General features: G+C 43.2%; 1 protein-coding gene across 1 annotated transcript; it reads left to right on the top strand.

Moving 5' to 3' along the window:
* The first annotated feature begins 3734 nt into the window (after positions 1-3734).
* Positions 3735-10900, top strand: WISP1 (WNT1 inducible signaling pathway protein 1). The gene is made up of 4 exons (XM_009702017.1): positions 3735-4021; positions 7767-8024; positions 9828-10021; positions 10530-10900. Exons 1-4 carry the CDS (start codon positions 3766-3768, stop codon positions 10827-10829), a joined length of 1008 nt encoding a protein of 335 aa, XP_009700319.1. The 5' UTR covers positions 3735-3765; the 3' UTR covers positions 10830-10900.
* Positions 10901-11333: the final 433 nt, after the last annotated feature.

Genomic DNA, 11333 nt, shown 5'->3' with positions numbered 1-11333 from the left:
TTCCTTGTTTGTTTGTTTCTAGTTAAGGATGGCCATTGATGAAGGCCATTACAGTGTGATTTCCTGTTGATAACACCTGTGGAAAGAGCTGTTATTTATAAAGCATTATTCATGATGCCTTAACCATCATACCTATAAATAAGAAAGTGTCTAGATCCCAAAATGTTCTGGCACATTGAAGTAGTTGGGCTGAACGACTTTTCCAAAGGGATTTAGATACTCCAGTGGTGACAGCTGACCATGGTAAAGGAAAAGTCAAGATTTTTATAAATGTACAGAATTGTTTCTCCCATAGCAAAGCTCTGAGGGACTTAGGAAGGGAGGAGGGCTTGGAAGCTGTACAGGTTGTGCACTTGTTCTAGTGTTCAGTGGACAACAGTTTCCAAAGGCTGGGTTTTTGTTGGGTGGCGATGGAGTCCAGGACTTGATGCTGCTTCCATCTCTCCATGCCTTCCCTATTTGTAAAAGACAGGAGTCAGAGTATTTTGATGCCTGTCCACACCGATTATTTAAAGATGCCTAAGCAGCCCACACTAAGTGTCCTTCCTATGCCTTACTGAGCCATACCACTGGACATTTTAGCTGGCACGTGCAAGAACTACAATAGCTAGTCACTATAAGGACACTTCAAAAGCTTCCTTGGCCAGCTCAGGCTCTAGACCTAGAGGAAGGTCTGCTAAATAATTTACTCTAAATTCCTGTCTCTCACAAGCCACCAAATGGCTCCCAGCTACCCTTTACAAGAATTCAGCCTCAGTCCTTCACATATTAACTAAAACCAAAGGACTAGCAGGCTTCCTCTTTGTTACGTGTGTCGATTCACAGACACTTTCATATCTACAAGGGTAGAAGCTGTTTGCTTGCTCATATTGACCATAGAAACAAGGAACTGTGAAAGGATTTACTTACAGGGTTGGGCCATAGCAATGGGCTCTTTAAATAGCTATGTGACTTTTGTCTGTGTATCTGGATTTGATTATTAAGCACTTTTTTAATGATCAGCAACAAAGTAAATAGGTTTATTGCACTTGAAGAGGCCTCTCTTCTCAAGTGACAGATTATTGCACCTACTCAAACTATAGTGAGTGGAATGAAAAATACTACTATTAAAAGGCCAGGGCTTTTCATTGATCTGAATGTTCCTCTTTTAACAACTTTGGCAGCATCAAGGAGCCTTAAAGTGGGAATAAATTATATTGGTATGTTTTAGTTTAAACATGAGTTTAAAGGTGATTTTAAGCCAACTTTAAGGCCAACTGTTTGTAAAGGGGACCTTAATGGAACTGGGAATTATGCCCAGAGTAAACACATTGCCTATTTGGCAGTGATTAGCAATGTGTTAACAATTTAGTGGTCTAAATACAGGGTAACTAATTACTAAGATACTTAAATACACTTTCAGATACAGCAGTAGCAGGTTTAGAAATGTACTTTAATAAAAATTGGAATCTGCTAATAAGGAAGCTGTAGAAGACAGCAAAAGGGCTTTGCAGAGGTATCCTGATGGATAGCTCATCAGCTGTGGGGTCACAATACTTAGGGATGCTTTTCCCCAGAAAGCCTTGGGTTGAGGCATTTTGTTCATGGAGAGCTGGTGGAAAGCCTTTTGTTTGAGACATCTGAAACTGTAAAGAGAACAAAACACTGGGGAGTATATGGTACAGTACAAGGTAGTCAGGAATGGATCGGATTGCCTCAGTAATTTCTAGACCTTGACTTTTCCTACCTGAACTTTGTAGGGTTACACACTTATTCTTTGCAGCCCTCAGATCTAGTCACCAGAAAGGGATTCTGGACCACATGTGCCCAAGCAGGGTCATGTTCTGGCTACTGTTGATAGCCTGTAAATAACCCCATTTATTTTTGTGCCTGAGCTACTGTGCTCTGCTTGACCCGCATGTGCAGCTCAGGTTTTCCGTGCAGTGATCCTGGTAGAAAAGGCACATCTTTGCTTTGTCACTGGGCTGATTTGCACCCTTCCTGCACCACAAGCATGGCTGGTGCTGTTAAATGTCATCCAGAGTTTGCTCTGCAGGGAGTGGAGAGTGCAGAAGGCAATGAACCTCTGCCCTCTCTGGGTTTTGCTATGAGCTAAGGTACCCCAGCACTCCATCATATCAGTAATAGTGACCTGAATGTGTCTCCTGGAACCACATTACTGCATTACATGAAATCCCTTTTCTACCATGATTTACCTTGATCAGATTTTTTATCTGATCATCAGATTTTGAATTAGCTTGCAATTTTGTTATTTTCTTATTTGCTAAGGAGATCAGGAAATGGAAACTTGGCAGTATCCTCCCCATAAAAGTTTTCCTTCCTTGCTCACCATGCTGGCAAATATTTATGCACGGCTAGCAGGAGAAACACTAACATTATGCAGCTTCACTTACACTCATCCAACTTACAGGTCCCACAGTGACTCCATGTAGGACAAAAGCATGTGCCAAAAGGCGTAGGTAGAAAAATCACTGCAGAAATATCCCAGTTGTTTGACTGTGTGGGCCAGGGCAACAGCACGGGAACTATGTGAGACCTGGAAGAGCCCATCACAAACAGACCTAAGAGCCTCATGACTACTTTAGGATTCACAGAGAGTATTTCTAGTATTTCTGCTGAGTATGGTAGTCTGAACACTGCGAAGGATGAATAAGGGTGGTTGTCAGAGTCCTTAGAGGAAATATATGCTTTTTTTTTTTTTTAAAATGTTATAGCCATAGTGTAGCTTCACTTCTTAGGACTGGGACTCTGTCAGGGAGCTGAACTGCATGTGTGTTGTGTTATAGGGGTGGAGACAAGCAAAACTTTTTTCAAACAGAGGTGGGTGAACTTGTGCATCATGACGTTCACAGCCAGTTAGCCAGATTTTGGTTTCAGAGGTTATCTTCTCCTTTCACTAACCTCATCTCTATTCAAGGCAAAGGGCTAGGACATTGTAAAGCAGCAGTTGTTGTGGTATTAGTCGTACTGCAAGAAGAGACAAAATGGCCAAGACATCCTCAGGAGGCCTGTGATGGGATGCTAGGCCTGTGGGTTTCAGATCATCCTCGCAACACAGAGGTTCATGACTGGGTGTCTGTGAGGATGGTGGGCTCACAGGCCTGCTCCCAGTGCCCTCCTGGATTTATGGGATCCCGTGTTTTGCTTGCAAGACCCACATAAATATGGATAAGCCTAAGGAAGACAAGACCAAACAGGGTCACATTGCTTTCACACTCTGACACGATGAGCTTTATCTTGCTTGGTGACCTGAAGGGCAGTGACTGCTGGACGACGAAGCCTTTGAGTGGCCAAAAAGCCCTAGAACTATCTCTTAGTCAACAGGGACAACAGCTATGGGATGGCACAATCCTCTGCCAGAGCCAAGCACCACAGGGTGACACAGGCTGGACACACATCACGCCTTCTTCTCATGTATCAAAGGGGTTTTGACGTGCCCCTACACCAAGAGACACCTCTGTTTAGAGAGGAGAGGTCTGGAAAAGGCTGAGTACCAGCGGGCTGAGGCTATGCAGTTTGGATATTAGTCCAAGCTGCAGAGCATTTGGCCTCGGCTGGTATCTGAAGGGGTTTACAAGAGAGCGGTGACCATTCCCTTTCCATGGCTCTTTGACAATTATTCGCTGGTTTTCTTACAGTCCCTTTAGACCTGAGGGGATTTTAACTGAGGACTAATCACCACAAGGTTCACAGCCCCCTTTTCTCTGGAACTCTCTCCAAGCTGTGTTTCTTTCTTTGTAGGCCATTGCCCAGACCTCTACCACCATGACCCCCACCGTCCCTGCCACGACAGAGGCCTACACGCGGACTCAGTACTGTAAGTGGCCATGCGAGTGTCCAAAGTCCCCACCTCGGTGCTCGGTAGGCATCAGCCTGGTCACAGACGGCTGCGACTGCTGCAAGACGTGTGCCAAGCAGCGTGGAGAAAGTTGCACTGAGGCCGACACCTGTGATTTCCACAGGGGCTTGTACTGTGACTACAGTGGAGACAGACCTAGGTACGAAATAGGAGTATGTGCACGTAAGTGATGTACATATATTTTTGACTTAGATATACATTGATAGCTCCCCTCAGTCTGAGCAATGGTTGAGATTTATCTCATTAGACACCTTCTGTTTCCTTATAGCTGTCTTCATTCTCAGGGCAGTTGGCTGGATGAGAAATGACATCTGAATTCTTACTCTTTAAGTTTGCTGCAGCTAAGAACAAGGAGTGACCACCATTTGAAGGTCTTCAGATTTGCAAGTAGATGATTCTGTATTCCCCGTTACAGGAGAAGGTTCTGTAGTGGACTGGGGATGAAGGAAGGATAAGTATGCAGCTGTCTTTAAAGACAAGCAATATGGGCATCTACATGAAAACCATGACATTAAGGAGATGCTTTTGGCTTATTCCCAATAGTGCATCCCTTGGAAAGATAGCATGCGGTGTTCTGTCAAGAGTGTCATGGATGAGTCATCTCCTAGCAAAGTTTCCTGGTGACAAATTGAGATCTGAGCCTTAATCTTACAATGGTTTCATTCAAGTTAGCTGCCATGAAGCAGAAGGATTTCTTCCTGCCTGTCATAACAAACTCTTGGTGGGATAATTCATGTGACTGGAATGTTCTTATTCAAGAAGAAGAGGAAAAAGAACTGAGGTAGTGTTTTGTGTGTCAAGGATATATTCACTTGTTCTGAGATCCAGAACATGGAGGGAATCTGACAAATGTCATAAATGATTGAAAATCATTACTCTGGTAATGATTAAATGGGAAACGATCATGAGTACAACCCCACAAATAGCTTATCAGAAAGGATACTGACTGTTTAGTGAGTTATTAGAACATATTAGTTATGGCTTTAGATGCATAAACAGGAAAAAGCCATTTAGAGGGAGGGTCTTCTAGGCTGGAATATAACCATGAATGAGATACTAATAGAAAATGTAAAGGTGGAAGGAAACCTGGAGGAGAGCTGATTGCTAGATGAATAGATAGAATAATTGATCCGTAGGAAAGAGAAAAGATTGTGAAAAGTGGGCTTCAATAAACTTAGAATACCAGCAGAAGTTTCACAAGGGGTAAGTCTGATGAGTAAAGAGGTTCAGGGTAGCTGACAGTTTATCACAGAAATGATACTGGGGATTGTTGTTCCTCAGCAGAAGAAGGATGGGAAGTGTAGTAAGAAATGAACTGGGCTTTGCGTTAGCTCAGCCACAAAAAAAAAGCATGCAGAAAGTGCAGTCTAACCAGATTTTTGTAGGATACAGGCAAAACAACAACAAGAGAAGGTACATGCAAGGAGCCATAAGCTTAAACTGATTTTTAAGAATAGAAAAGATCCAAGATTAAGAAAAGAAGATATGAGACTCTTCAAATGTATTGTCTGGAGTGTCTACGGAGCATTCATGGGAGGTCTGTAAGAATAGGTTAGACAAATATCTGTCAAGAATGACATCATTACAGCTGGTCCTGTGTTGGGAGAGGAAAACAAGCGGGATGTTGTCTCAAAGCTACCTCAGCCTTCCTAGGCCTCTTTAAAGACCTTCATGTTGCTTCACATTGATTTATTTAAATGCTTGCTTTCTTCATTGGATATTTTCTGGTTTTTTGTAGTCCTCCCATACAATACAGGCATTCAGTATGCCGGTGGCAACAGCACTGTGATGTAGGAACATTGATCCCCAACTTCTCCAGTGAGGTCTGGAAGGATTCCCAATCTGCACTTTCACATCCCTACCGCCATGACACTATATCCCCTATTATGTGACATTTACGGTTATATGGTGAGGGGCATTGTGGAATGCACAGCTGAGGGGCATAAAAGTAGGTCTTTCCATGGTTAGGAAGTGAAGCGGCTTGTCTCTGGCTGCCGTAGAAAGCTGTGGTCTTCCTTTTGCTTTCAGCATCCAGGTAGATGCACACAACAGGATCTGCTGACATGTTCTTTTTTGTGCACTGGGTCATACATAGGCTGCATCACTCCACCCTGGGTACACCAGCTTCTGCCCTGACTACAGGGTGAGTGAAGGCAAGAGTGGGACTCCTGTGCTTGGGTGTTGGGGACTAACTGCTGTGAGGAATTTGCTTTACAGCTGGATGCCAAAAGCTAGGTCTAGAGAATCCAGTGCACGTAGGACTACAGAAATAATATAATTTGTGGAAAATAAAGATCTTGAAAAAGCTAGGAACTCATGTTGGGAAAGGGAATGGGGTGAAACTGTGGGAAATTCCGGCTGTTTCTGGACTGGCATGCTGAGGTATGTCCCAGGATCTGGTCAACCAGACATCAGATAGGAGCCTTCTGCGAGTCTCTACATCTCTCCTTGTTGGTTTTTCTCTGCACTGAAGCAGAGAGAGCAGGGTGCTGAGCACACGTCCAGGTGCAGAGGCAGGTGTTGTGCATGTGGGGCCAGGAATAGGGATGTGCTCCCAAATTGCCTAATTTAGATGCAGACTCAGTGAAGTTCTGTATGAAGGCATTCAACAGCCCCTTTGTCTATGCTTGGAGATGTTCTCATGATGAACCTCTTGATGTATGAGACCTGCAGGTGGCTGAGTTAACACAGTCCAGGAAGGATATGCTGGTAGCAAAACACCAGGAAATACAACATTTTCTTGAACTGTCATAATCCGTGTGCATACCTAGAAGTTTAACTGAATTCTCAGCTCTGGCACCAGCACAGAATGATGTCTCTTCAATATAAAGGCTGAAGCAATATCAAAATGGGAGCTGAGCACAAACTTGAGAACTGGATCTGTGCTTCAAATTCCAACAACTCTCATTTTTGTGCAGAAGGGGTTTGCGTTTGATGTTTTCATTCAACCCACTCTAAAAATAGAAAGACTTTGCATAATTTTAATCCAGCATTTCAATTTGTGTTGGCTCTGAAGCAGCCACATTGCAGCTCCCTTTCCAACCAGACTTAAAATTTAAGCAATCTGATCGGTGCGTTCACACTGCCTCCGTGTGACCAAACAAGAAACTGAAGTTTGAATTTCCCATTAGAAGATTTCTGCCACCGATTCCAAATAACTGTCCATAACTTTGAAACAAAAAAATTGCTGTTCTTTTCAATCAATGTAATTCCTGTTCATGGGCAATCAAAAAGCTTGATTTTTTTGGTGATTTTATTTAAAAATATACATCAAATACTAATTTTCATGGCTTTATAATATGTTACTTCATTTTCCAAGAAAACTGTTCTGTGATAAACTGGGTGGGATCTAGTTGCCTAAATATAGGAATCCAGTACCATTAACACCTTTGCTACCTTGGCTTTGCTACCTCCCACTTCTGCTTCAAATGGGTACAGGTGTTGTGAAGAGCTGTGCCATATTTGCAGTTCCATGTAGTGCTCTCATCTGTCCCTGAAAACCTCAAATTTCGCTCAATATCTGTTTTAATTACTTTGATTGCTGGTAATCAAAGTAATTGATTACTTTTACCAGCACACCATGAAATGATTTTTTAAGTGTTCATTTGTGGATAAAGCTTGTTTTATTGTCTAACTTCTTTTTTCCATGAAGCATTCAAGTCAAAAACTCTTTTTTTTTTTTTTTTTTTTTTTGCTGTGATTCAGAATGAAAATAGTTTCCTAGATAGTGTGGCCACATTTGGCTCAGCATCACACTGAACACATTGCCTCGCAGCACTGCCATGTCTCTGCATCGGCTCCATTAGCCCAGGGAGGAGCTTGGTAAAGAAACATATCAGCGCTGTTTGTTGCCAGCATTATTTTAATGGTGTTCTGTGTGTTTTTCTCTCTTTTTCTTTCCTTTCAGAGATTGTGGGTGTAGGATGTGTCCTCAATGGAGTCAGGTATAACAATGGGGACACATTTCAGCCCAACTGCAAATACAACTGCACGTGCATTAATGGGGCTGTGGGCTGTATTCCCATGTGCACAAACTCACGTCCTCCCCTTGTCTGGTGCCCAAATCCAAAGCTGATTAAGATGGCAGGGAAGTGCTGTGAGCAGTGGATTTGTGATGACTCCAAGAAAATCAGGAAGACGTCTCCACGCCACATCTCCTCTGCAGGTACGGTGGGAGCGAGGTGGACCTCTCCTTTGTTATTGGGCAACTGAAGTCAGAGCCTACAACCAAAGTGTCAGCTTGTACTTCCAGACCTGGAAGGCATCTAGTCTTTGTCTGAATGAGGCACAGAGACTCCTATACAGCATGCAGTGAAGGATAGGACATGCAAACACCAGTGGTGTGCTTGAATTCCTTAGCAGCGATATGAGATTCACCAAACATGCTTGTGTGACAAAGCCCCCTTCAAAGCACACATCTGCTGGCACTTTTAAGATGTCACAAGTCCTTTTTACTTCACGTTTTTTCCTTTTTTTTCAGTCTAGCCCTTCTGGAAAGCACAATGGGTTCAGTTTAATTTGGGACTGAGGCTTTCTGTCCAGGTTGTATTGCTTTTATGATTTTAAAACCCCTGTATCTTAGTAGTTCCAAATTTACAGAAGATCTTGAAAACAGTTATTGTGGTGGAAGTTTCTCTGCCAATTGGGCTAGATCGTCTTTGTGTTAGTATAGCTTTTTAGCAATTCTGGACTGATGACGTTATTGAACTACCTATTTTATGTATCACATACATTATCTTCTTTCCTCACACTCACATACATAGTAAGGATCATATATGCCACTGCACAAAAGTGCTACAATTTGTCTCAAACATGGTCGCAAATGCTTAAGACGGGGTCATCTTGCCATATGTCTTAAATTTATCCTCATAACACCCTGTGATGCAATGTAGTGACATTAGACACATTAGCTCCGTATTTTAGAGTATCTCACAAAAGCAGAGCTCTAGGAGACATAGGATACTTCTTGTAAACCAGGATTTTGGTTCCTTGATGGTAAGCAGTCTTTCCCCAATCCTTGGTCTGTATTTTTTGCACAAAACGAAACAAAGCCTTGGTCTCCAATTTGTGGGTTAAAAACACCAGAATTTAGTCCTCAGTTCTGTCCCTGGTAGCTTTAAACTGTGAGTCAGGTGCAAATTCAAATCACCTACTAGTGAAATTGGCCTTATGTCTTTATGACCTGTGTCCCAAAATGGTCATAACACAACTCTCCTTGCCTGACTTTTCCCCTTACAAGTAGAAGTCTTATAGAAGTGAGACTAGCATTTATTACATTTAATATCATAATAAATATAATAATAAATATCATAGTGAGCAAGCTCAATGCAGCAGAGTTTCTATCAGAATTTTGCCTGTGGGCTGTACTGTGAGTTGCAGACCAGTGGGGACCTTGGCCAAGGCTGTGAAGGAACCTGAACTGGGGTCATTGGCTGCTTCCAAAACACAGCCCACCCTTTCTTCAAGTAGCTGCCGAGCTCCCTGAGAGCTATTCAAGCTGCTCTTCCTCCCAGTGAAAGGCTATGGCCGCCTCCCAAGCCCCTTGGCCATCCAGCAAAGACTGTCAACCACTTGCTGCTACAGGGAATCAGTTGAATGGGCTCAGAAATAAACCTTCATGGTGAGATCAGATCTCATCCCTTTTCTGCACCGGCTGGTGCAGGCTTCTATAATTGTTTGCATTGTGGCAGCACCTGGGGGTCCCAGACAAGGACCTCCTTGTGTGAGGCTGTGAAGGGAAATAAAGAAATGAGCCCTGGCCCCAAGCGCTCGCAGCACTGGAGAGTCTGACACAAGTAGGTCAGCAACAAAGGGGGTGGGATGAGGAGGTTCACAGGAACGCTGAGCCACTTCACTGTGATTTAATTATTTGGGTTAGTGGCCTGAATGTGTAATGAGCTGGGGAGAGGGTGTTTAATATGGAAAGTTGCCTTGGCTGAATCATGTGGGGTTAATCTGGTCTCTGCAGCGTATGAGGGAGAGGATGAAGCCTGGCAGAAGAACTGCATTGTTCACACCTCGTCCTGGAGTCCCTGCTCAAAGACCTGTGGGCTGGGCATCTCCACCAGGATTTCCAACGACAATGACCAGTGCCGGCTCCTGAAGGAAAGCCGCCTATGCAACATGCGGCCCTGTGAGGTGGATATAACCAAGCACATTAAGGTGGGGACTGTTTCTTCATGTGCCCCTTGAACTTTGCCTGGTCACAGCATCAGCCTTTGTTTGGCAGCACTCAGGCCTCTGAGAGCAGCACTTCTACGTGGACTTACCGTGCTGCAGAGGTCAAAAATGTGTTCTCCCTGTGCTTCTACATGCTGGTACGAAAACCTTCCCCTGAGAGCTTTAGTTCCAGCCAAAAGGTCTTCCCAAGAAAAGGCAAGCCAAGTCTGCTGTGTTTGTTACTGGTTCAAACAGACCTGTGACCCAGCTAGAGTTAAAGCAATGGTGCACTGCTGGTCATACTATGAACTGTATTTTGCAAGTATCCTACTTGCAGCTTTTGGGTTCATATGTCTAAACATGTACGTCTATCACACATTCTAGATCAGGGCTGTAAAATTCCTCCTAATAGCTTCAAAACCCTTTAAATATCGGGAAGGTGGTTTGTACATCCTACTTGTGTCAGCAACGAGTATTAACCCTTCTCTTTTTCTGTTCTTCTCAAATTTAGCCTGGGAAGAAGTGCTTAGCTGTCTACAGGGCCAATGAACCAATGAACTACACTATCTCAGGATGTGTGAGCGAAAGTCCATATAGACCCAAATATTGTGGCGTCTGCACAGACAACAGGTGCTGCACACCCTACAAGTCCAAAACTATTGAAGTGAGGTTTCAGTGCCCAGATGGAACTGAGTTTTCCTGGAAAATCATGTGGATCAATGCTTGTTTTTGCAACCTGAACTGCAAGAACCCCAATGACATCTTTGCCGACTTGGCTCATTACCACGATTACTCTGAAATAGCTAATTAAATTGGCTGAATGCTGGAATTGACCCATTGCTCTGATTTTACAGAGGTTTTAAAATAAAAGAAGAATCTTCATCCACTGCCAATGTACAATTTGTTTTTTTCCTGAGTTAGGATGTTAAATCTCCTTGTTTTGCCACGCTGTTTTTGGAGAGGCCTTGAACAGGCAGGATTTTCGACTCTAATAGACCTCCATCCATTAACGGCAGCCAGAAATTCCTCTATGCACAGATTCCAGGACTTAAATGACAGTCCTGTTGGCACTGTAATTTATTAGGTCAGCAGTTTAATTGCCCAAAGGAAAGAATAGTACACTAGTATGACAGCAAAAGTATGGCTGTCAGTAGCTTAGACATGAGATTCAGGCATTGTTACTGTCATTTCTTGAATATTGTTGTCTATGCTGGAAAATGAGCATTGACATATGTGTTTTATTTTCAACATTAGACTTCAGTCTTTGATGCTTCTGACCCTCAGGACTAGATTCTAGGCTCTGTAACACTGAGAT

Source organism: Cariama cristata, unplaced genomic scaffold (assembly GCF_000690535.1).
Source record: "Cariama cristata isolate BGI_N322 unplaced genomic scaffold, ASM69053v1 scaffold10046, whole genome shotgun sequence".
NCBI classification, from domain to species: domain Eukaryota; kingdom Metazoa; phylum Chordata; class Aves; order Cariamiformes; family Cariamidae; genus Cariama; species Cariama cristata.
This window is presented reverse-complemented; position numbering and strand designations above follow the sequence as displayed.

Excerpts from the sequence above, each read along its gene's own strand:
- WISP1 (XM_009702017.1), top strand. The coding sequence starts at position 3,766 with ATGACCCCCACCGTCCCTGCCACGACAGAGGCCTACACGCGGACTCAG. Across the intron at positions 4,022-7,766 it reads CGAAATAGGAGTATGTGCAC|AGATTGTGGGTGTAGGATGT; the intron begins GTAAGTGATGTA and ends CTTTCCTTTCAG. Across the intron at positions 10,022-10,529 it reads ATATAACCAAGCACATTAAG|CCTGGGAAGAAGTGCTTAGC; the intron begins GTGGGGACTGTT and ends TCTCAAATTTAG.